At 42.3% G+C, this 26,453-nt stretch overlaps 1 protein-coding gene across 3 annotated transcripts in view; it reads right to left on the bottom strand.

The window, feature by feature from the left end:
• The window catches only part of LOC147747719 (coagulation factor XIII B chain-like), a 1,426,313-nt gene that overhangs the window by 814,347 nt on the left and 585,513 nt on the right, over positions 1-26,453 (bottom strand). For all 3 annotated transcript variants that reach the window (XM_086955242.1, XM_086955259.1, XM_086955250.1), the window contains 2 exons: positions 15,192-15,374; positions 12,973-13,143 (listed from right to left, as the gene is read on the bottom strand). In XM_086955242.1, the coding sequence (XP_086811368.1) occupies positions 12,973-13,143; positions 15,192-15,374 (354 nt within the window). The remainder of the gene's footprint in view (positions 1-12,972; positions 13,144-15,191; positions 15,375-26,453) is intronic.

The raw sequence follows: 26,453 nt of genomic DNA, 5'->3' as shown, positions 1-26,453 counted from the left end.
ATCAGCCAGGCTAGCATTATTCCAGTGGCATGGAGGGCATGGGATCCACGTCTGGGCGTACCTGTCCCACTCGGGGCAACCAATGCAAAAAGAACAATTGATGGACAGAATGCCGATCAATATGGAAAATGCTACTTACCAGTATGCATCTGTTCTAGGCATGTAGAGCTGCATATTCTCACACTGAGCATTAGATTGCCACCTGGTGTTGGGCTCGGATGATTGCATGTTGTTGTCTTCTTGGAAGAAGTCTTTGTAGTCACGAGATAGGTGACTCCTCCCTTGGAAAATAGTGCGCATGGGCATCGACTCCACCCTTAGATTGTTTCTCGCCATGTTGGGAAATGATGGAGTTAGTAGAAAATAGAAAAGAGATGTCCATATGTGTATATCTAATTAAGATAGAAACTGGAACAGATACAGGTCCCGGGGAGGCGGGTGGGCGTGTGAGAATCTGCAGCTCTACATGCCAAGAACAGATGCATACTGGTAAGTAGCATTTTCCGTTCGAGCCATATGAGCTGCAAATCTCACACTAAACATCGATTATACAGCAGTATCTTCCTTAGTGATGGTCGCCTGTATCTGTTGCAGTAGTTTGAAATAGAGTTTTGAGGACAGCTTGGCCTACAGAAGCTTGCTGCTTTGCTTGAATATCAACATAATAGTGTTTTGTGAAGGTATGTATGGTAGACCATGTTGCTGCCTTGCATATGTCTTCTAGAGGAACGTTTCCTAAGAAAGCCATAGAAGCTCCTAGTTTGCATGTGAAATGGGCTTTAGGAGGAATAGTCAGTGTACGTTTTGCTTTTTGATAGCATATTTGTATACATTTTACAATCCACCTTGCAATTCCAGCTTTGGAGATGGGGTTGCCTTTATGCGGTGGTGAAAAGCTGTTTAGTTTTTCGATAGGCTTTGGTTCTGTCAATGTAATAAAGAAGGGCTCTTTTTACATCTAGGGTGCATAGAACTCTTTCGGCTACAGAGTCTGGGTTTTGAAAAAACACTTGCAACTCTACTGATTGGTTTAGACGAAAAGGAGTAATGACTTTAGACTTTTGGATTTGTTCTTGGGACCACTTTGCTACGATGTAATTAGAGAAAAGGTTCTTGTATAGTGAAAGCTTGTATTTCACTAATTCTTCTGAGAGAGGTAATTGCAATACGGAATGCTGTTTTTCATGTGAGGAATTGCAGTTCACATTTGTGTAAAGGTTCAAAGGGTGGTCCCATGAGCCTAGTAAGAACAATGTTTAGGTTCCACACTGGAGAGGGTGGTAACCTAGGAGGAAGGATTCTCTTTAAGCCTTCCATGAATGCTTTTATTGCCGGTTCTCTAAATAATGACAGATGTTGTCTATTTTGTAGGTACGCAGCAATGGCTGCAAGATGAAGCCGTATAGATGAATACGCTAGGTTACATCTTTGTAAATGTAGAAGGTAGCAGATGATATTTTGGATAGAAGCATCCAGAGGATCAATTTGGTTATTAGTGACCTTTTCCATTTTGTTGCATAGCACGCTCTAGTAGTAGGTCTTCTGGCTTCCTTAATGATCTTCATATGGTCTGGTGGTAGGTAAAGGTAACTAAACTCTTAGACTTCAGGAGCCAGATGGCTAGATTCAGCTGAGTTGGATCTGGATGAATGATGTCTCCATTGTTCTGCGTTATCATTGATGATGTCATACACAGTCTTTGGTGTGGAACTAGAGAGAGTTCTAGTAATGTTGTGAACCACGGTTGGCGTGCCCATGTGGGAGCTACTAAGATCATCTTGAGAGATTGTTGTCTTAGTTTGTGCACTACTAGTGGTATTAGTGGGATTGGTGGAAAAGTGTACACAAATCTGCCTGACCAGTTCATCCATATCGCATTGCCCTTGGACAACAGGTGTGGAAACCTGGCAGCGAAGGTTGGGCATTTTGCGTTTTTGTGTGTGGCAAACAGATCCATGTCTGGTTGACCCCACTTCTGAAAGAACGATTGGAGAACTTGCGGATGTAGTTCCCAATCGTGAATCTGTTGTGTTTGCCGACTTAACAGATCTGCTACCTGATTGTGAACTCCTGGAAGGTGTTCTGCCAATAGATATATTCTTTGTATTATATTATTTTTCACGCAACAATCACATCTTGACTCGATTATTCTAATGGCCTCTATCTAATATGCGGTGCAACGCTTACAGATCGTGCAGAATGCGGCTGCGAGATTGATAAATCGTGTCCCTTTTAGGCAGCACATCTCTCCGCATCTGCACGAGCTGCATTGGCTGCCAGTGGCAAGCAGAATTAAGTTCAAAGTGCTTACCCTGGCTTTCAGAGCGCTAAAAGGCACGTGTCCCAATTATCTAAAACCCCGACTCCCCCGCTACCACCAAAAACGAGAGCTGCGCTCAAACTCCCTGCTCAAGCTAACTGTACCGCGCGTGAGGAAAGCTAGACTTGGAGGCAGGTCCTTCTCGGCCGGCACGGCAAAACTTTGGAATACCCTGCCCCCTGCCATCCAATCCGCCACGTCAGAAGCCAGCTTTAGGAAACTCCTAAAAACTTGGCTTTTTATGCAATAATCCTGTTCTCCCTCCTGACTATCCACTCTTGCTGTAGGACTCGCTAGCGCCGGGACACCTCCCCAGAGGTAGCTGTTCGCGCTCAATAAGTTTCTGTAATATTATTATTATTATTATTATTTGTGGAATGGCCCACCTCCAGATGTTCTGTGCAAGCTGGGATAGTTGTAGAGAGTGTGTCCCCCCCTGTTTTTGTATATAGTACATGGCTGTCATGTTGTCCGTCCGGATCAACACAGCTTTGTTTTTTACATGTACTTGGAAAGACTTGAGCGCTACGAATACAGCTAGCAGCTCTAAGTGATTGATATGGAGCACTTTTTGTTGAGTGGTCCATTGACCCTGAGTTGTATGGTGTAGGAGATGGGCTCCCCATCCTGTTAGTGATGCGTCTGTTGTAAGAACTAGTTGTGGAACAGGCTCGAGGAACTGCCGCCCTCTGGACAAGTTTTTGGTGTTCCACCACTGCAGAGAGCGATGTGTGCGTCTGTCTGCCAACACCAGGTCTGTAAGTTGTCCTTGAGCTTGGTTCCACTGTTGTGCTAGGCATTTTTTTCAATTGGCGCATTTGCAGTCTTGCATATGGTACAATAAAAATGCAAGATGCCATCATGCCTATTTACAACAAGGGGTGGTGAGGGACAGAGTCTCTGAATTAAGCAGAAAGCTCTCACCCAGTCAAGAGATCAGGGCTAGATCCAACACCGTTTTTTAGCTCACTGCACCATCCCAGTTTCAGAACCTGGCTGTATGCAAATTAGTCTGTTCCTGTCCCAGTGCATGATGGGAACAGGGCAAACCAAACTACAAAAGCCAATTCTTACACTGGGAAGGAATCAAGCTCCCGGGGACCGGTTTCTGGCATTACAGCCGTCTTCGGCCCGGTTTGCTTGAATCCTGATGGTGCAATGAGCAAGGGTCTCACATCTGAGAATACCCTTCCACGCTTAGGGTGGACAAAAATATTTACAACAAGGGGTGGTGAGGGACAGAGTCTCTGAATTAAGCAGAAAGCTCTCACCCAGTCAAGAGATCAGGGCTAGATCCAACACCGTTTTTTAGCTCACTGCACCATCCCAGTTTCAGAACCTGGCTGTATGCAAATTAGTCTGTTCCTGTCCCAGTGCATGATGGGAACAGGGCAAACCAAACTACAAAAGCCAATTCTTACACTGGGAAGGAATCAAGCTCCCGGGGACCGGTTTCTGGCATTACAGCCGTCTTCGGCCCGGTTTGCTTGAATCCTGATGGTGCAATGAGCAAGGGTCTCACATCTGAGAATACCCTTCCACGCTTAGGGTGGACAAAAATATTTACAACAAGTGGTGGTGAGGGACAGAGTCTCTGAATTAAGCAGAAAGCTCTCACCCAGTCAAGAGATCAGGGCTAGATCCAACACCGTTTTTTAGCTCACTACAACATCCCAGTTTCAGAACCTGGCTGTATGCAAATTAGTCTGTTCCTGTCCCAGTGCATGATGGGAACAGGGCAAACCAAACTACAAAAGCCAATTCTTACACTGGGAAGGAATCAAGCTCCCGGGGACCGGTTTCTTGCATTACAGCCGTCTTCGGCCCGGTTTGCTTGAATCCTGATGGTGCAATGAGCAAGGGTCTCACATCTGAGAATACCCTTCCACGCTTAGGGTGGACAAAAATATTTACAACAAGGGGTGGTGAGGGACAGAGTCTCTGAATTAAGCAGAAAGCTCTCACCCAGTCAAGAGATCAGGGCTAGATCCCACACCGTTTTTTAGCTCACTGCACCATCCCAGTTTCAGAACCTGGCTGTATGCAAATTAGTCTGTTCCTGTCCCAGTGCATGATGGGAACAGGGCAAACCAAACTACAAAAGCCAATTCTTACACTGGGAAGGAATCAAGCTCCCGGGGACCGGTTTCTGGCATTACAGCCGTCTTCGGCCCGGTTTGCTTGAATCCTGATGGTGCAATGAGCAAGGGTCTCACATCTGAGAATACCCTTCCACGCTTAGGGTGGACAAAAATATTTACAACAAGGGGTGGTGAGGGACAGAGTCTCTGAATTAAGCAGAAAGCTCTCACCCAGTCAAGAGATCAGGGCTAGATCCAACACCGTTTTTTAGCTCACTGCACCATCCCAGTTTCAGAACCTGGCTGTATGCAAATTAGTCTGTTCCTGTCCCAGTGCATGATGGGAACAGGGCAAACCAAACTACAAAAGCCAATTCTTACACTGGGAAGGAATCAAGCTCCCGTGGTCTGCTCAATTCAGACACTCTGTTCATCACCACCCCCTTTTGTAAATCGATTTTGGCCACTATAGGTGTGGCAGGGTATACTCAGACATGAGTCCCTTTCTCACTGCTCCATCAGGATTCAAGCAAGCCGGGCCGAAGAGGCTGAAATGCCAGAAACCGGTCCCCGGTAGCTTGTCTCCTTTCTGGTAAAGAATTGGCTTGGTAGTTTAGTCTGCCCTGTTCCCATGATGCACTGGGCCAGGGACAGACTGATTTGCATATAGCCAGGTTCTGAGCTGGGATGGGGCAGTGAGATAAATAACGGTGATGGATCAAGCCCTGATCTTTGGACTGGGTAAGAGTGGTCTGCTCAATTCAGACACTCTGTTCATCACCACCCCCTTTTGTAAATCGATTTTGGCCACTATAGGTGTGGCAGGGTATACTCAGACATGAGTCCCTTTCTCACTGCTCCATCAGGATTCAAGCAAGCCGGGCCGAAGAGGCTGAAATGCCAGAAACCGGTCCCCGGTAGATTGTCTCCTTTCTGGTAAAGAATTGGCTTGGTAGTTTAGTCTGCCCTGTTCCCATGATGCACTGGGCCAGGGACAGACTGATTTGCATATAGCCAGGTTCTGAGCTGGGATGGGGCAGTGAGATAAATAACGGTGATGGATCAAGCCCTGATCTTTGGACTGGGTAAGAGTGGTCTGCTCAATTCAGACACTCTGTTCATCACCACCCCCTTTTGTAAATCGATTTTGGCCACTATAGGTGTGGCAGGGTATACTCAGACATGAGTCCCTTTCTCACTGCTCCATCAGGATTCAAGCAAGCCGGGCCGAAGAGGCTGAAATGCCAGAAACCGGTCCCCGGTAGCTTGTCTCCTTTCTGGTAAAGAATTGGCTTGGTAGTTTAGTCTGCCCTGTTCCCATGATGCACTGGGCCAGGGACAGACTGATTTGCATATAGCCAGGTTCTGAGCTGGGATGGGGCAGTGAGATAAATAACGGTGATGGATCAAGCCCTGATCTTTGGACTGGGTAAGAGTGGTCTGCTCAATTCAGACACTCTGTTCATCACCACCCCCTTTTGTAAATCGATTTTGGCCACTATAGGTGTGGCAGGGTATACTCGGACATGAGTCCCTTTCTCACTGCTCCATCAGGATTCAAGCAAGCCGGGCCGAAGAGGCTGAAATGCCAGAAACCGGTCCCCGGTAGCTTGTCTCCTTTCTGGTAAAGAATTGGCTTGGTAGTTTAGTCTGCCCTGTTCCCATGATGCACTGGGCCAGGGACAGACTGATTTGCATATAGCCAGGTTCTGAGCTGGGATGGGGCAGTGAGATAAATAACGGTGATGGATCAAGCCCTGATCTTTGGACTGGGTAAGAGTGGTCTGCTCAATTCAGACACTCTGTTCATCACCACCCCCTTTTGTAAATCGATTTTGGCCACTATAGGTGTGGCAGGGTATACTCAGACATGAGTCCCTTTCTCACTGCTCCATCAGGATTCAAGCAAGCCGGGCCGAAGAGGCTGAAATGCCAGAAACCGGTCCCCGGTAGCTTGTCTCCTTTCTGGTAAAGAATTGGCTTGGTAGTTTAGTCTGCCCTGTTCCCATGATGCACTGGGCCAGGGACAGACTGATTTGCATATAGCCAGGTTCTGAGCTGGGATGGGGCAGTGAGATAAATAACGGTGATGGATCAAGCCCTGATCTTTGGACTGGGTAAGAGTGGTCTGCTCAATTCAGACACTCTGTTCATCACCACCCCCTTTTGTAAATCGATTTTGGCCGCTATAGGTGTGGCAGGGTATACTCAGACATGAGTCCCTTTCTCACTGCTCCATCAGGATTCAAGCAAGCCGGGCCGAAGAGGCTGAAATGCCAGAAACCGGTCCCCGGTAGCTTGTCTCCTTTCTGGTAAAGAATTGGCTTGGTAGTTTAGTCTGCCCTGTTCCCATGATGCACTGGGCCAGGGACAGACTGATTTGCATATAGCCAGGTTCTGAGCTGGGATGGGGCAGTGAGATAAATAACGGTGATGGATCAAGCCCTGATCTTAGGACTGGGTAAGAGTGGTCTGCTCAATTCAGACACTCTGTTCATCACCACCCCCTTTTGTAAATCGATTTTGGCCACTATAGGTGTGGCAGGGTATACTCAGACATGAGTCCCTTTCTCACTGCTCCATCAGGATTCAAGCAAGCCGGGCCGAAGAGGCTGAAATGCCAGAAACCGGTCCCCGGTAGCTTGTCTCCTTTCTGGTAAAGAATTGGCTTGGTAGTTTAGTCTGCCCTGTTCCCATGATGCACTGGGCCAGGGACAGACTGATTTGCATATAGCCAGGTTCTGAGCTGGGATGGGGCAGTGAGATAAATAACGGTGATGGATCAAGCCCTGATCTTTGGACTGGGTAAGAGTGGTCTGCTCAATTCAGACACTCTGTTCATCACCACCCCCTTTTGTAAATCGATTTTGGCCACTATAGGTGTGGCAGGGTATACTCAGACATGAGTCCCTTTCTCACTGCTCCATCAGGATTCAAGCAAGCCGGGCCGAAGAGGCTGAAATGCCAGAAACCGGTCCCCGGTAGCTTGTCTCCTTTCTGGTAAAGAATTGGCTTGGTAGTTTAGTCTGCCCTGTTCCCATGATGCACTGGGCCAGGGACAGACTGATTTGCATATAGCCAGGTTCTGAGCTGGGATGGGGCAGTGAGATAAATAACGGTGATGGATCAAGCCCTGATCTTTGGACTGGGTAAGAGTGGTCTGCTCAATTCAGACACTCTGTTCATCACCACCCCCATTTGTAAATCGATTTTGGCCACTATAGGTGTGGCAGGGTGTACTCAGACATGAGTCCCTTTCTCACTGCTCCATCAGGATTCAAGCAAGCCGGGCCAAAGAGGCTGAAATGCCAGAAACCGGTCCCCGGTAGCTTGTCTCCTTTCTGGTAAAGAATTGGCTTGGTAGTTTAGTCTGCCCTGTTCCCATGACGCACTGGGCCAGGGACAGACTGATTTGCATATAGCCAGGTTCTGAGCTGGGATGGGGCAGTGAGATAAATAACGGTGATGGATCAAGCCCTGATCTTTGGACTGGGTAAGAGTGGTCTGCTCAATTCAGACACTCTGTTCATCACCACCCCCTTTTGTAAATCGATTTTGGCCACTATAGGTGTGGCAGGGTATACTCAGACATGAGTCCCTTTCTCACTGCTCCATCAGGATTCAAGCAAGCCGGGCCGAAGAGGCTGAAATGCCAGAAACCGGTCCCCGGTAGCTTGTCTCCTTTCTGGTAAAGAATTGGCTTGGTAGTTTAGTCTGCCCTGTTCCCATGATGCACTGGGCCAGGGACAGACTGATTTGCATATAGCCAGGTTCTGAGCTGGGATGGGGCAGTGAGATAAATAACGGTGATGGATCAAGCCCTGATCTTTGGACTGGGTAAGAGTGGTCTGCTCAATTCAGACACTCTGTTCATCACCACCCCCTTTTGTAAATCGATTTTGGCCACTATAGGTGTGGCAGGGTATACTCAGACATGAGTCCCTTTCTCACTGCTCCATCAGGATTCAAGCAAGCCGGGCCGAAGAGGCTGAAATGCCAGAAACCGGTCCCCGGTAGCTTGTCTCCTTTCTGGTAAAGAATTGGCTTGGTAGTTTAGTCTGCCCTGTTCCCATGATGCACTGGGCCAGGGACAGACTGATTTGCATATAGCCAGGTTCTGAGCTGGGATGGGGCAGTGAGATAAATAACGGTGATGGATCAAGCCCTGATCTTTGGACTGGGTAAGAGTGGTCTGCTCAATTCAGACACTCTGTTCATCACCACCCCCTTTTGTAAATCCATGCCTATTAGCTGCATGAACACTCTGGCTGGGAGAGAGTGTTGGTCTTGAAACTTTGTGACCAAGGTTTGAATGCTCTGTATCCTGGCTGGACTGGGATACACTAGAGCTGTAGACGTGTCTATGGTAGCCCCTAGATATTGATGTACATGAGAGGGCTGAAGATGCGACTTGGTGTAGTTGATCGTGAACCCTAAGTCGTGTAGTGTTTGAATTGTTTGAGATGTGTGTTGAACACCCTGATGGGATGATTTGGCTTTTATGAGCCAATCATCTAACTATGGGAAGACATGGATGTGTTGTCTTCTGTGATGTGCCACTACTACTGCTAGGCATTTTGTAAACACTCTTGGTGCTGTTGTGACGCCGAATGGAAGGACTTTGAACTGATAGTATTGTCCTTCTAGCACAAATCTTCGATACTTTATGTGAGAAAGATGTATGGGAATGTGGAAGTAGGCCTCCTTTAGATCTAATGTAGTAAGGAAGTCGCCTTTTTGCAACAACGGGAGTACTTGTTGTAAAGTGGTCATGTGAAAATGATCTGAATGTATGTAGACATTTAAGGGCCTGAGATCTAGAATTGGTCTTAGTGTCCCGTTCTTTTTGGGTATTAGGAAATACAGCAAGTAAACCCCTGTTTCTTGATGTTGTAATGGAACTATCTCTATTGCGTCTTTTTGGAGCAATGATAGAACTTCTTGTTTGAGCAGCGTAAGATGTTCTACAGACATTGGATGCTGTCTGGGTGGTATGTGTGGTGGGGTAGCTGTAAGTTCTAGGCAGTAGCCATACTGGATAATCTGTCTTACCCACTTGTCTGTTGTGATGGAATTCCAGACAGGTAGGGACTGTGTTAGTCTGCCCCCTACAGGAGTGGAATGCTGTTGGGGTAGCAGAAGAAAGTCACTGTTTTGTGGAGGGAGAGGTTCGACTATTGTTGTTTCCTCGACCTCCTCCCTTATTGTTGCTGCCTCTATAACCTCCTCTAAAATACTCTTTATTTGAGGATGTTTGTGTATTTGCTTTAAAGGAAGCGGAATTGTCAGCTCCAGTTTGTTTGGAGTCTCCTCTATAAAAGGAGCGACGAAAGGAGCCTCTTGCTTGGGTGGATTGTAAAGCACCCATAGATTTGGCTGTGTCAGTGTCCTTTTTCATTTTTTCTAGTGCTGTGTCTACTTCTGGACCAAACAATTGTTTTTGGTTGAATGGTTGATTTAAGATAGTACTTTGTACCTCTTGCTTAAATTCTGAAATGCGTAGCCACGCATGACGTCTTAGGAGTACACTGGTGTTTATTGCCCTGGATGCAGTGTCTGCTACATCAAGTGCGCACTTAATGGAGGCATTTGAAATAAGCTTACCCTCTTGTATAAGGTCATCTGCTTGTGCCTTATATTGGTCAGGTAGATGTTGTAAGAGTTTCTCTAACTGATTATAGTGAGCCCTGTCGTATCTTGCAAGTAGGGCTTGTGTGTTGGCTATGCGCCATGCACATTGCTAGCTTGGGCAGCTATTCTTTTGCCTGAAGCATCTATTATTTTTGATTCCTTATCAGGAGGTGATGCTTTGCCTGATGTTTGGGAATTTACTCTTTTTCTAGCATTGGACACAACTAGTGAGTCTAAGGGTAGTTGTCCCTTAATGTAAGCAGGGTCCCCAGGAGCAGGTCTGCACTTTTTCTCTATCCTTGGGTTTATGATTCTAGCTCGTACAGGATCTTTAAACACTTCTGGCGCATGCTTAATGACTACTTTAATAATTTTAATATATGAACAGATTTTTGGGATTGTTCAAAAGTATCTAATAAAAAATCCTCTTCTGCCTTGTCTGAATGCATAGTGACATTGTGATAGATGGCAGCTCTATTAATTAGGTGCTCTAACCCAATATTACCTTCTGGAGGCGAAGGTTTGGATGGATATGCATGTGGGTTAGGAATATCTGGTACATCTTGTGGGTTTGGGTATTCCAATCTGGTGTGCCATTTGGGTAGGTAAAAGGCTCATCTGGGTCTCCCTCTCCCCCTATGCTGTACTCATCATCATTCTGAGGAGGTGTATGTGGTGAAGAATGAGGAGGAGAATTTTGAGGTGAGATATTTAAAGGAAGAGGAGGTGAAGGAGGAATAGGAGAAGAGGGATGCATAGGAGATATGGCACAGTCCTTCTTCTTGACAGGCACTGGAGGTGTAGGTGCTGTATCTGATTTCCTCTTTCTGTGTGGCATAGTGGAGACATGTCCTGTTTCTGGATCAATGTAGATCCTTATTTGTAGAGGATCTGGCTGAAAAAGCTTCTCTGCTTGAGGAACCACTTTCGGCGCCGATTTTTCTGGTTCTTTAGCCTTAGGAGCCGGTGTAGAGTCGATTGGCGTAGATTTCGCAACAAAGGTGTGTTTTTTAGAGCGGAGGCCTGTTTCGAGGGTTTTGGAGCATCGGGAGCAGCTTTGTCGGTTTCAGTGCCGAAGGTCCTGGCTTCGGAGTCGAAGCTGTTTTTGTCGGCTTTGAGACATCGGAAACAGGCTTTATCGCTTTCGGAGTTATTTTGTTTCCAGGGGTCGACGGTTTCGGAGTGTCTTTCGGAACCGGGACTTCTTGCGGTTTCGGTGCCGAGGGAGGTGGCGGGATCGGCACTTTCGGTTTGCTCAACAAGCAGCTACCGGAAGGCTTCATTATTTTCTTCGGTGCCGGGCTTGATGGCAAGGCTTTCAAAGTGTGTTTTCTGTCTCAACTGGGCCCCGGAGGCGGAGTGTTGACCTTTGCCTTCGATTTTTGTGCTGGGGCTGGGGTAGGGGCAGTGGTACTCACGCGTTGACCCGAAGGTATGGCGTCATCGGAGTCATCTGCCTCTGATACGATTTGAAGATCGTCCGAATCTTCCTCGGGGACATATGGACCTTCATCGAAGATATCCACCGGTTCAGGAGCCGATCTCTGAATATCGCGTTGATGGCCCGATCTCAAGTGGTCTTTTTGGATCAAAAGGATGCACAGGCTGTACAGCTGGATTCGTCGTGGTCTGGCGATAGGCACAGGTTACAGACCTCGTGATGGTCACTGTGTGGAAATTTTGCACCACACTCGGGGCATCTTTTGGCCTCACGGCATGGATAGGCCCAACGGCCCGCGTCGACGACTGGAATCGATCTGATGGAGTCGAGCCGACATTTATCGATATCGAAAGTAGTTTGATGAAGTTTGAATACGTTTTTACGCGTCGAAGTACTTGAAAAGTAGATTTTGAACCGGAGCGGAAAAGTTTCATCCAAACCCAGTGGCGGAAAAAAACAATCTAAGGATGGAGTCGATGCCCATGCGCACTATTGTCCAAGGGAGGGGTCACCTATCACGTGACTACAAAGACTTCTTCCAAGAAGACAACAACATGCAATCATCCAAACCCAACACCAGGTGGCGATCTAATGCTTAGTGTGAGATCTGCAGCTCATATGCTTCTAACCAAATATTCACCCCAGTACAGAGATCTGGGCCAAAATCCATTGTTTTTTTGCTCACTATGCTATTCCAGTTTAAACCAAGCCATATACAAACCAGTCTTGACCTTGTTCCCCATGGGAACAGTCCAGCCGTACTGCCAGGACAGGTCCTCCCTGGACCAGTCAAAGCATCCTGGGAACAGTTTCGGGGCATCAACCCTCATCAGCCAGACTAGCTTGGCTCCAGTGCCATGGAGCGCATGGGACCCACATCTGGACATACCCGTCCCACTTGGGGTGACAAATTCGAAAAGAAGAATTGATGGACCGAATGCTGACCAATGTCAAACATTCACCCGAGTACAAAGATCTGGGCCAAAATCCATCTTTTTTTGAAGATTCAACATTTAAGGGATTTTGTTCAATCAATCAGGTGACTTGATAGTTGATGGTGAACCTAAAACAAGAAGAATGCTCACTGATGTGTCATGAAAAAGAATTAGGTTTTACTTTACCATCACTCTCGAAGACAGATTGCATTAAAGTCAATTTGACAGCTGTAAGAGATGCAGGAAAGAATGTTTTTGTTTCATGGACAATCAATTTTCCAAGGGGGTTGAGGAAAAGTAGCTCCTATAAGCTCCTGTCAGCTAAATTTGCTGTACTAAAAAAATCTTTAAAAAGATAGCAACAATATTCATCATGTTTTGTAGAATTTGGTCACAACCATAAAATGAAAAATTGCCGTATTGCCTTCATTATAGTCACAAAACCACAATTGTTAGGGGTTTCACAGTCAGAGTAATGTTTAATGAGCTATGAGAGAACCGCACACAATAAGTGTATGAATACACTTATTTTCAAAGCTTATCCACAGCAGAGTAAATACTTACAAATGCACTTCGGAAGAAAATGCCACTTTCCCCGTAAACACTGTGTTTGACTTCCCGAAATCAGTTTATATCCAGATTCACATTTAAAGCTGACAGTGGCTCTTGAGACATAATGTGCCCTCTTTTCTACTACTGAGCCATAGTCGATAGATGGCACATCGCACGGGCTTTCTACAAAAAAGGAAATATTGTTAATTTTTACAAAAAACGCTATTGACATGTTCAGATTTTTAATTTATTGTGTATTAACTGTAATTATGTAGTACTTGGGATAATCTTATTTGGTACAATAATTTACTCATCTGAACACATAACATATCGCAAACAATCTTGAAGAGCCAAATATCTTGTCTATTAAGTCAATATTAATATATGGCTCAAAGGGAAGTTCAAACTCACAGTCCATTGTATATTTGAGTTGCTCAGTAGGATGGAATAAATTAAAATAGTTAATGCACAAAAACGAATTTCATTTGCTCCATGTGGTTTACAACTTCACTTATGCTAGAAGTGCAACTCTCAGATTAATATCATCTTTTTATGCTTTTTTATTTTTTCTCTCCAGTTCTCTTGTTTACTCAAATTTGAACTGAAGAAAAGGAAAACTCCAGCACTTTAGACTCAGAAGCATCTGTGGTTTCCCTGCCACTCACCATAAGATATGGCCCAGCCCCTACCGCACCAGCCCACATTAATCTGAATGACATGAAATCTATGTGCTTCATTACAAGATGCCTAGTAATTATGGGGTGGGGTACTGGTGGCAGAGTTGATGATTCCATTAGTTTTAATATTCCCCCTGCCCCATCCCAGCTACATGGTATCACAAGTTTCCAGGCCTGCACTTGGGAAATTACATGGGTCTTGGAATTTAAAGATCCACTTGAGCTTGTGGTTCGATGATTCTGGCTCCTTTACATGCACATCTCCCACCTGTTTCCAACAAATGAAAAATATTAACAGTAAATCAATGGATTTTACAGAGGCCCTTCCTATTAAATCTTGGACTTAGATGGAATAGTATCTCCTACAAAGATAATGAGTGCCTATCGGTTTCAAAATAGTTCAGTTTCTTATTGAAGTGGCCCCATTCTTCCCTGTTTTTATTAGTGCCTTGGTATTTCTGATAATGCATGTTCCTACACATTTTATAATATAACACATGTAAGCAAATAAATATAATTTTACTAGCCAAAATAATTATACATTTGTAGTCTATCCACTCCTAGTTTTTGACATTGGTGTATGTTGTCAGAATGTGTCAAAAGTGTGGTGTGGACAATGTTACGTAAATGTGGTGAATTACCCTCCATGCACCAGGTCTGTGATGGCCCACAAACCTTTGTAAATGCATTTTCGGAATTATTTAGTAGATTAAAGCAACACCATAAGAATTCATTAACAAATAGTGTTGAAGATTTTTGAGAATCCATTAACCAAGTTTTCACATGGGTGTAGAGTAAGGAGAGACATGTTAGGGAGAATTCATTACAACTGAGAGAATAGAAAGATGCCTGTGCCCTTTTTCTAGTAATTAGAAATTGAAACCAAGACCAAGTGAATATTTTGATTAATTACTATTCTTTCCACTTGGTAACTTTTACAGGATTACGGCAAGCACGCTGAATTGGGCACTTTTTGCGAATCAGATATAATTTACGACATTGCTTAGAGGAAATATTTAGAATCGTTGGGGTCAATAACAAAAGCGTTGATGAGTTAATGAAGTAGTATTATATTAAGTATCCTGTAGAATAACCTTTATTGTATTTGCAAATAAGACCAAACCATCAAAAGCAGAATAAAATGAGAATATTCTGGTAAAATTCACGTACAATTAGTACAAAGAGAGGGCTATGCCCTCATTGCACTTTTTCTAAAACTGCTGTGATTACTAAAAAAGATGATGGGTCAATACACAAGTTCTGAATATGTGAAGCAACACTCCTCTAGATTTACTTCCCCCTACTCATAAATGCCAGTGCGAGTCATACCCTCCCTGGAGTGCTCACAAAGGCATTCATGAATCAGTGCATGGCCGTTACCAGAAAATGCTTTTGTTCAGAAGCCCGCCAGCCTGGCGGAGGAAATCCGCCCGACATCATAATGACCCCCATTGTTTTTTTAATAAAAGCTTGGCCAAAAGCTTTATATTTGAATGCATGCTTTGCTTTTCCTGAGAGGATACACACAATCTAAGTTAAACATATTATACGTACCACCACATGTGGGGGCAGCTGTCCACCTCCCACCCATGCAAGTACTTTCATTTGATCCAGTTATACTGTAACCAGAATCGCATCTGTAGCTCACGGTATCATCACTGTAAAAATAGTTCTTGGTGGTAGGCATCTCATATTCTCCATTGAATATTCTAGGTGGATTACTACATCTTCTTCTTTCTGTGCAAAAAAGAAAATCACAGTTATCTGTCAACATATAGAATAATAGGTGTTTCTTGGGAGTGGAAACTCGAATATGTCACTGCTTTCATGAACAATTTAAAGAGCAACATCAATGGACTACTGTCCTTTCCAAAATCATGGTTCGACTGTCAACATTGAGGTGGGTGGACCCTAAATCAACCACAGAGCCTACTTCAGCACTGCTGCCTACATCCTCCAATGATGGCCTAACATAGCAGGTAACAACGTAGGGATTGCCACCCCCCTGCCTGAGTTGGCGATTGAATAGCCTTTTTTTTTGCTGGAGATGAAGGACAGTATAAAAAGTTATAAATGTCCTCACACCATGGAGAACTCCTATTGGTGTATGGGTTATTAGTTTCTCCTTTTTCAAAAACATACACCCACATTGGAGATTTTGAAAAATGAAAAACTGTGTAACAGTTTAAGCAGCTGCCATCCTGTTTGATGGAGCCTTCTGCCAAACTTTTACAACATTGACATGCACTGCCATAGCTGGGGTTCTTTCCAATGTTCAGAGATGCCAAAGGGCCCAACAGAAATCTCTATTATCCTCCAAACATAAAAATAGATCCTAACTCTTTTGGTTGAGGCATTTTTACCTTGGAACATATTCAAGTGGGCAATATATTCTACACATATAAAGCAGTCCATAATGGATCAAACTGGAATTGGATACGGGGATAAGTGCCTTCAAATTAAAGTTATCAGGATAATGCTGGCAAGATTGATCCGCTTAATATTTGCTTTAATCTACAGGTGCAAAATTAGAATACTGCGCAAAACATCTCAGCCACCCATCTTTACAAGGTCTGTAAAATGAGTACTACTTCACTGGTAACACTATCTCCACAAATCTTACAGTGATCACAAAAGGAAAAACCCCAGTATAAAGAGGTATGTAAAAAAAATATTATTGCACATCACAGCCATATTATAGGAACAGAAGTGCCAGTCAGAAGGCTGACTTAATTCATAAGGTTACAGAGCTCTGAGTAGTATTATCATTTTTAAGTGCAGCATAGCTGACTAATTCCTTAGAATACGGGAATAAAGGGGCGTGGCTTGGTGCTGATACAACATGGCCACAGTTTGAGAAGCTCTGCAGCGATCACAGGACCGAATTAGCCAAATTTGCCCAAACTGCTCTGAAGCACTACCTCCTGACAGAATATCAAATGGGGGCCTCTTCTGCTGGCGAAGTAGGTTTGTTTTTTCACCTGCATACGTGTATTTTCCTGCCCAAATGAAGAAGGCACGCTGACAGAAGTCCGTGACCACCATTTTGAAAAATGCTTGTTCACATTACCTTAGCAATGCCTACTTTTCTATTCCACACTGTGAATTCCTCCCATGTTTTCTTCATTTTTTGCAAATGGATATCACTGAGTCCACAATAAGTAGCCAATGTAAAGTAAGAATTGTCCTGTCTGCTGTTTGACATTCATTTCTGCTCACTGCTTTGGGATCATGTATTACAGACAATGCCTGCATATTTTCCTTCAGTACTGTTTTGACACATTTTATTCACTTATCTTATGGGACGAACCAAAGAGTTAAGGCATCTCACGTCCAATACAAGAAACACCTCACATAACATCTGCGTATGCACTGCCAATTAATTCCCTGCACTGACAGAAAATATGGAGGGCAGTAGTCAAGAGTCAATGTTGACGTCATATGCGTCTTCTAATGGAAACGTCACACCTTAAAATGACTTTTAAATAAAGCTCAAATGCCCATCAACCTACTAAAAGAGTTAAAAATGACCCCCCATCTCCCATCAAAACATCCAACATTAACTCAATGGAACTTTTTTTTGAAGAATTCTAAGCTCTTAAGTCCTATATGGAAGACACTAACAAAAAGCTGCAGGTTTTAAATGCTAATTGGTCCCTCATGAATTTCAAGGCAACAAATGTGGAGCAAAGAGTTAGTGACATCGAAGATACTATACAGACTCCTACAAATCTGTGATCTGAGTTATCTAAATTAAAAAGGCATGCTGAGGACTTAGAAAATCAGAACAGACAAAACAACCTTATTATTTATCGTTCGGTGGAGGGGGTAGAAGGTAATGATCCCATATCATTTTTTTCAAATATTTCTCTCTAAGATTCTAGATCTTTTCACCTCTACATTATTAAATTTACAGCGAGTCCTTCTACCCATCACCCTTCATCATCACAAAAATTGAGAGGAGTCATCATCTACTTCGTAGAATATGTCGAACTTCTTCAAGTTAATAAAGCAGCTAGGGCAAAAAGCAGAATTTCTTGGTCTGGTTTGCAATTATTCTTTGCACAGGATTTTGCTAAAGTCAAGCTAGACAGGAGGAAACCAGGAACCAGGAACACGGCGACCTGGGAACAGCTCCTCCGAATACAAGAAGAAATTAACAAAAACTTACCACGAGGGTACAGAGCTACCTCTGATCCTCCATCTTTATTCAGCGCTTCATTAGACCCTAAGAATCTCGGAGTGACTGGCTCCTTTTAGATATTAACTACAGTTCCCGGGCATAAGCAAGAAGCGCACTTCGCTTCAAGTCCACGTCCTCTCATCCATATTGGAATTTTAAGACGGTCTTGGGCCCCACCGGGTCGGAAGTATCACTGGCAGAGCGACCTTTGGCTCAAACACAGCTACCTAGAGCCCTGAAGATTCGTGTGAGCGATGAAACACTTGTCGGCTGGCTGTTGTTAAGCCTTGAAAATTAAAAGGACCAAAGGATCATCCCTTGTCACACTTTTCTTTTCCACTTTTTGTTAATAATAACTGTTTCTCTGCATGTTTGCATTGTTATGAATTTCAAGTACTACCACCTACGTGTACAAAAATATTGTGTGTGTGCATAGGGTACGTCTATGTGGTTCATGCCTGGATATGATACCAGCTCTTCTTGCTTTGAACTCACGATTTTGTTTTTTTTATCCCTGCTTGTTTAAAGTAGCATGTAATAACAAAACCATGACTTATGAGGATCCTGTGTTACTGCACAGTTTTATTGATACATATATAGGAGAAGAGATGGATACCAAAAAGATTTCTTCAAACTGACTCCAGCTATGAATTGAGACAGCTTTGAGATAACTCCAATGATACTCAAGTTAAATGTTATCATGTGTGTATCTTTCCTCATGTAACCAGATTTCAAGTTAGCCTTTTATTTTGATGACTTCATTCCAGGTATTTTTTGACATGCATCCTAAGGACTGCATCATTATCAGGGGTTTTTGTGGTCTGATTTGTTCCTTGTTGGCTGTGTCGAGGTCCCTTTTGTGCCATCTCCCTTATGTGGTGTCACCACCCTCAATTTTTTACATGTTTCATAGGTATTAGCAAAAATGGTAACGGTCAACAAGAGCGCACAGCAAACGTTAAGGTGAATGTAACTCTCAATGCAATATCTCAATGGTGCTCAGGAAGAGGTGGGAGACTGGTTACCACAGCCTCCAAGGCAAACCTGGGTCCAAACAATTGTTTTTATCTTCCGAGCACTCAATATTATTAAAGAAAAAGTCTTTATAAAGTTTGTGTGTCCTTTTATTTTCCAATCTTCATCCAAATCAACTTCCAAATTCCAAATTCCAATTTTCATCAACGATTGTATGCAGCCAACGCACGTTTCGTCAAGTCCGTATAGGACAATTTGACTTCCTCAGGGCTGCAACCCAAAGGTTTACAATCAGTATCATTCTTTCACATCCAGAAGTAATACACAAAGATTCAAACATCATTTGCATATTGCCGTACCTATGTACAAAAACAAATATTTCTATAACCTTAGTTCCGGTCTGGAGTACAATTGATACGTTAACCTACTAGGTTTAAAAGACGGAGTATCTTCACCAAAAACATAAATTCAATACTCATTTAAAACAACATTATTCCAAATCATCTATTCTCATACAAATCTTGTATATAAGAAGTAATGGGTTTAAGACTGTGGTTCCCAAAAACATCAATGATTAACAGGTCATATTCCAATTAATTCACCTAGCTCATGGCTATAGTATACCCTGAAGTCATCCCAACCAACTTAATGTAAAGATATAAGCATATGTCTTATCCTAATCAATAATTGTCTTATATATAGTCATCTGGACAAGTTATTATTTAATGCTAGGCTGTTGTTTGATATATGCACTCACCATATAGTTATGGGATTATTATATCTCTTTATCCAACCTCGTGTTGCTATCCAAGTTAATACTTATGGTCCATTTCAAAGTATTCCTAAAGTAATTTAATATTAGCGTCAGTAGTTGTCCCAACAAGTATTTTACTCCCAATACATATTAATATATTTGTGTACCTCACCTTATAATCCAGTATCTGTATTGAAAAAGTATATCTATTTTCCACCAACGTATTCTTGTCACAAGATGTCCCTTGAAATCCAATTCTCAATGGTATTTCAATCCGTTCCTAAGGTGCGTTAATGTTAGTATCATTAACGGTCCCTGCAAGTACTTCAAACTAATACCCATTGTATTTGCGCGCACCTCACCTTATTTTCAGTGTCTGTATGGACGCTAATTATATCTTCAGTTGTCCTCCGTATTTTAAATGAGAGCGACACGAGTATGTGTCTAAAAGGGGGAGAAAAACACTTATAAGGGTCTTGTTATCCCAGTGTGTATTCTAAAAATATAGCACCAACGCGTGTTAATACGCGTGGACACTACAAGATGGCGCCCACTCATTGCATTATAAATTGCCATTACAAGATGGCGCTCGTGCTGAACGCCGGATTGTGAAGACTACACAACAGAAATACCGGTAAGGTGCATAGAGGAAACATAGGGGCACTGCTAATTCTTTAGAATACACACTGGGATAACAAGACCCTTATAAGTGTTTTTCTCCCCCTTTTAGACACATACTCGTGTCGCTCTCATTTAAAATACGGAGGACAACTGAAGATATAATTAGCGTCCATACAGACACTGAAAATAAGGTGAGGTGCGCGCAAATACAATGGGTATTAGTTTGAAGTACTTGCAGGGACCGTTAATGATACTAACATTAACGCACCTTAGGAACGGATTGAAATACCATTGAGAATTGGATTTCAAGGGACATCTTGTGACAAGAATACGTTGGTGGAAAATAGATATACTTTTTCAATACAGATACTGGATTATAAGGTGAGGTACACAAATATATTAATATGTATTGGGAGTAAAATACTTGTTGGGACAACTACTGACGCTAATATTAAATTACTTTAGGAATACTTTGAAATGGACCATAAGTATTAACTTGGATAGCAACACGAGGTTGGATAAAGAGATATAATAATCCCATAACTATATGGTGAGTGCATATATCAAACAACAGCCTAGCATTAAATAATAACTTGTCCAGATGACTATATATAAGACAATTATTGATTAGGATAAGACATATGCTTATATCTTTACATTAAGTTGGTTGGGATGACTTCAGGGTATACTATAGCCATGAGCTAGGTGAATTAATTGGAATATGACCTGTTAATCATTGATGTTTTTGGGAACCACAGTCTTAAACCCATTACTTCTTATATACAAGATTTGTATGAGAATAGATGATTTGGAATAATGTTGTTTTAAATGAGTATTGAATTTATGTTTTTGGTGAAGATACTCCGTCTTTTAAACCTAGTAGGTTAACGTATCAATTGTACTCCAGACCGGAACTAAGGTTATAGAAATATTTGTTTTTGTACATAGGTACGGCAATATGCAAATGATGTTTGAATCTTTGTGTATTACTTCTGGATGTGAAAGAATGATACTGATTGTAAACCTTTGGGTTGCAGCCCTGAGGAAGTCAAATTGTCCTATACGGACTTGACGAAACGTGCGTTGGCTGCATACAATCGTTGATGAAAATTGGAATTTGGAATTTGGAAGTTGATTTGGATGAAGATTGGAAAATAAAAGGACACACAAACTTTATAAAGACTTTTTCTTTAATAATATTGAGTGCTCGGAAGATAAAAACAAATGTTTCATAGGTATGTTCACTTTGTTATTTTGTCTGTCCCTATCCTTTTCCTACAATTATCTCTCTTTTCTCTTTTCTTTCTACTTCCGTGAATATTTTACAGATCTTCTACTTCATCCTACTATACTCATTTACTTTCTTACTTTAATTCTTCTAATTTTCATTTCTTTTGTCATTCATTATCAGTTAATATGGAAAGTTAATAAATGCTGTCATATGTTTAAATTAATATTTATAATCATTACTACTCAATGGTTATTTAATGTATATGTATCTCTAGGTTATGTTTTCTTTTGTTCTAATTTTAATACTACTTTGTTTACTTATATAAATACTGATCATATATATAAAGTTAACTTTTTAGACTTTGGTAAATTTAACTTTAACTGTTATTCTTGTCAATTTGTGTAATTTGATTGAATTGTAAGCGGTTAGGTTCTCCCATTAAGCAACAACGATTCTTACACATCTAGCCAAGTTAAATACAGATGTTGCTTTACTCCAAGAAACGCATGTCATTGACAAAGAAGTTCGAAAACGTATTCATAATTTGGTAGGATATGCTTTTCATTACCAGGGATCAGTAAACTTAATGAAGTTGTTGTCCTGTGTAAAAAACTTTAGATGCTATGTTGCTATCACACGAAATGGACACAAAAGGTCAATGGGTACTTTTACAACTCACCATTAATAACATACCAATACCAATAACAATCTTCAATGTTTATTTACCCACACATTTACATAAATCATTCAGGCCCACCATTACAAATCAATTGGTGTCTATTATAGATGACAAATCTTGAGGGTAGAATGTAATATTGTCTTAGACCCATTTTTGGATTGCTCTTCTAAAACTAATTTTATCTCCTCCTCCACGCATAGATGATTCACTGCAACCATCAGAGAGCCCTTCCTTCTAAACGATTTAGGATGCTTTTAAAGCTGCCTCATGTGCCTGTATTTTATTATATTTCTCAAATGAGAAGAAACTAAATGCTAAAAAGGCATTCTGCATTATGAAGGATATTAAATTCTCAGAATAAACCTATTTTCCATCCAAATCCAAGTCATATCTAGATGAATTAGTTAAAGCTAAATTAGAATACAACAAAACCTCCACAGACAATGCTGCTTCTTACCTTCTCAGGTCAAGCACTAAATAATATGGAGGGCAAACCAAAGCAGGTAAATTCATAGTGAATTATGTGAAGTTGAAAAAGAACAGGTTCAAATTTAAACAATGTTACATAATGGTGAAATCCCAGTAACTAAAGATGATGACATATTAAACAAATTTTCTGATTATTACAAAAATCTTCATACCCCAGAAACTTATCTGTCTCATGTCGATATTGATCAATACTTACCCTCAATTCAAAAAGAATTTCACTTAAACCCAGATATTTCTTTTCTTGATGCTGATATCTCACTCAAAGATATTCACAAAGCAATTACCTCTATCAAAAAATAAATTTCCTGGAACAGATGGCTTCTCCATTGAATTTTACAACCATTTTTCAAAAACATTAGCCCCTAAAGTTCATAAATTTTTTACATCTTTTACTAGTACCAATTCAGCCTCCGGTACCTTTTAAGACACTTTAATTTGTCTTATTCCCAAAGAAGGTAAGAACTTCAAATTATGTAAAGATTATTGATCGAAGATTACGTAAAAATTATTGAATTTGCTAGCTCTGATTCTAAAATCTTTCCTAAAATCCTTGCACTTTGTTTGGATCCTCTTCCTTACCACTGTAATAGGTTAAGAACAATTGGGTTTCATTAAAGGCCATCATCTTGTGGATCACACCAGAAGTTTTTTTCAACATTTTAAGTAAATCTAAAACATACTCAACCTCATTAGCAGCTATATCTCTTGACGATGAGAAGGCTTGTGATTGTATTCACTGGAGGTTTCTTTTTCCTACATGCACTTGGTTCAGATTTGGTCAAAAATATATTACCTTAAAATCTATTCGATATTCTTTTCCTAAAGCATCAGTCTTTGTTAATGGTTTAACTTCATCTTTTTCTCTTCATAGAGGAGTTAGACAGAACACCAATATATATGGCTTTAACTCCATGGCTGCTATGCGTTTTCCCCCTCTGTGCTGCAAATTGTTCTTTTTCATTGTTTTATGACGAGCTGGGCTCGTCATCAGTGTTTGAGGAGGCTACACCATGACGAGCCCAGCTCGTCATGAGTGTGGAAGGGGTTAAACATGGGGATAAACAAAGTGGAATCCACTCAAGTGATAGTGATCCCTGGAGTGATGGGGAACACACAGTGTTGTTTAAATGCCCCTCACACACCAACAGGCCCCTTGGTGTCATGCTTCATCATCGGGGCCTTCGCACCCCTCTACGGGATGCGGCGTGCTGCGACTCGCGAATACGCAGGAGCACTTGAAGTGAACTATGTGTGGGGGTGTGTGTTATATACCAAGATGTGAGTGAGGTGAGGTGAAAAAATGTGGATTAAAAAATACCTGGCACGTGGGAAGAAAAAAACTTTATTAAATCCCCGGCTGGTATTATTAAAATTAAAGTGCAGGGCGTGGTTTTAAAAGATACGTGTTAGGGTATCAAACCACCGTGTTAAAAGTCAACATGTTTCGGAGGTCAAAGCCCCCTTCTTCAGGACAAGGGTGAAATGCACTTATCCTCGCCTTACTCACATGTAAGATGTAAAAGTGAAAAATAAAAATTACCACAATGTGTAATGTTCCTCACAATGTTTTATATGTAAGTGAGTGTAGTTGCGCCCAGTTGGCGTAAGAACCTGTGAAAACAAAATCATAGATAAACATACAGGTCTCAAAATCACAGTTTATAAAGGAGAAGAGTAATGCTTCTCTCAAGAAAAAATCAGGTAGCTCCCAAACAAATTAGTTGGAACCTGAAACAAAAATAAGGAAAAATGGACACTACAAACATACACACACGCAAACCAACACAGCTCTCTGCTCAGATGAAATGAGAGCAGAGCAATGAGGACATAAAGATCTTACTTTAAGTTCCCAAATACAGGACTTCATGAGCCTTTAACGTATATTGGGGAATCCTTCCTTTCTAATCAGAAACCTAAGAGATCAATATCAGGGTTTCAGTAGAGGAACTTAATCAGCAGAGTGCAAAAACTATAATGTAGAACTACTTCCCAGGGTGATCTCATAACTCACGGTTACAGCAACAGCTAATCGCCTGCCTTCCCTCAACGCGGCTCCGATGAAGTGAGCCGCTGAAGGGCTAGGGCCTTTTTATATGCTTGCCTGTAGCTGATTAGTTGGAATTGATTGAATAATGCAAGCCGGTATATGCCCAAATACGGAGGGAAACTCCCCTCGCGTCCGGTAAGACGCCATACGCTGATCCTCCGCGCATGTGCACAGCAATCCCCGATGGACGCATGCGCGGCTGATCAAGCAAACGCGCATGCGCGGACGGAGACGCTTCGTGAACCACACGAAGCTGACGTAGTTGTTTACAAACGTCTAGGAAAGAGTGGCGATCGGGATAGAAATGTCCCGGGGGAAGAAAACCACGAGCCCTGGAAACATTTAAAGGCACAAAGGTGATTTTTGGGCTAAGCTCCAAAGAAAATAAATACAATAAAATGGGCGCCCTGGTTAATTATGGAGGTGTACCTATAAATGGGCAAGCTACTCTCACAGATGTGTGGAATATACAAACAATCAGAGGGAGCACTAGACCAACTCAAGAAAGGGTACAACATATGCCACATTCTGCTGATAAATAGAACCCTATAAGTCCAGTAACAAGCATGAGACCATGCGTATACTGCAGACAAAAACGTTTTCACCTGAGAAGGTTCCATGGAATGGAATCATTCAGTCCGGTGGTGTCGGTGCCCAGCCGAAACACCCACCGCTGTTCTTTTTCAAGGAGACCAATCTCAGAGGGTAATTGTTCAATTATTGTCCACTGTAGCTCATTCACACAGTGTTGACTTTCAATGTAATGGGTTGACATTTTTGTAGTTTGTTTTCTGCACCTGATGTTACTCTTGTGTTCATTCAGCCTGACCCTGACGGGTCTGGTGGTCATGCCCACATATTCCTTTCCACATGGGCAGGTGATTAAATAGACTACATTTTTACTATTACAGTTAGTAAAAGCACGCTGTTCCCATGTAGTCCCATTGGAAAAAGTGAGCGTCTGTGTCTTTTTTGTGAGGTGGCAATTATTGCAGTTACCACATGGGTAATGCCCATGTATGCCTTGTAACCTCGTCTGATCTTTTACAGGAGGAGGTGGTCGAGTATGAACGAGCATATCTCTCAAATTCCTACCCCTTCTGTGAGCAAAGAGAGGTTTCTCCAAAGTTAAGCCACCACTTGTTAAAGTGCGCCAATGTTTGTGGACCAATTTCGTCACTTGGTTGCTGACCGGACTGTATGTGGTGACACAAACAGTCCTGTTTGCGGCATCCTCCCTACATGGATTGTCCTCCAAAAGGGCATCTCGGTTATTGTTTCTTGCTCTGGTAAAGGCTTTTCGGATCACAGTTTCCGGATACTTTCTCTGTCTGAGTTTTTCACTCAGATCCTTGGCTTGGGTCTTGTATCTCGCTACATCAGTACAGTTCCGCCGTAGGCGTAAGAACTGCCCATAAGGAAGGTTCTCTCTCAGATGACGAGGGTGAAAGCTGTCGAATCTTAGGAGACAGTTCTTAGCCGTGGGTTTGAAGTGTGTTTCCGTTTTTAGTATGCCGCTTTCGTGGTAGATATTTAAATCCAAAAACACCATGTTGGTATTGGATGCTTGGAAAGTGAATTTCAAAAAGGCATTCTGATTGTTAAGCCAGTCAGTGAAATCACTTATCATGGTTGCATCTCCATCCCAGATAACCAGGATATCATCTATATACCTTCGCCACGTGCGAATCATTGCCCTGTGGGGATTGTTGGGGTGCAAGATTTTCGTGGATTCCAAATGGTGGACATACAGTCCAGCCAAGCTCGGGGCAAAAGTACTGCCCATACTGGTCCCATGCTTCTGCCAGAAAAGGGTGCCCTCATACTCAAAAAAATT

The sequence above is a fragment of the Lissotriton vulgaris genome, chromosome 1_1, assembly GCF_964263255.1.
Source record: "Lissotriton vulgaris chromosome 1_1, aLisVul1.2, whole genome shotgun sequence".
Classification (NCBI taxonomy): Eukaryota; Metazoa; Chordata; class Amphibia; order Caudata; family Salamandridae; genus Lissotriton; species Lissotriton vulgaris.
Note: the sequence above shows the minus strand (reverse complement) of the source record. Positions and strands in the feature narration are given on the sequence as shown.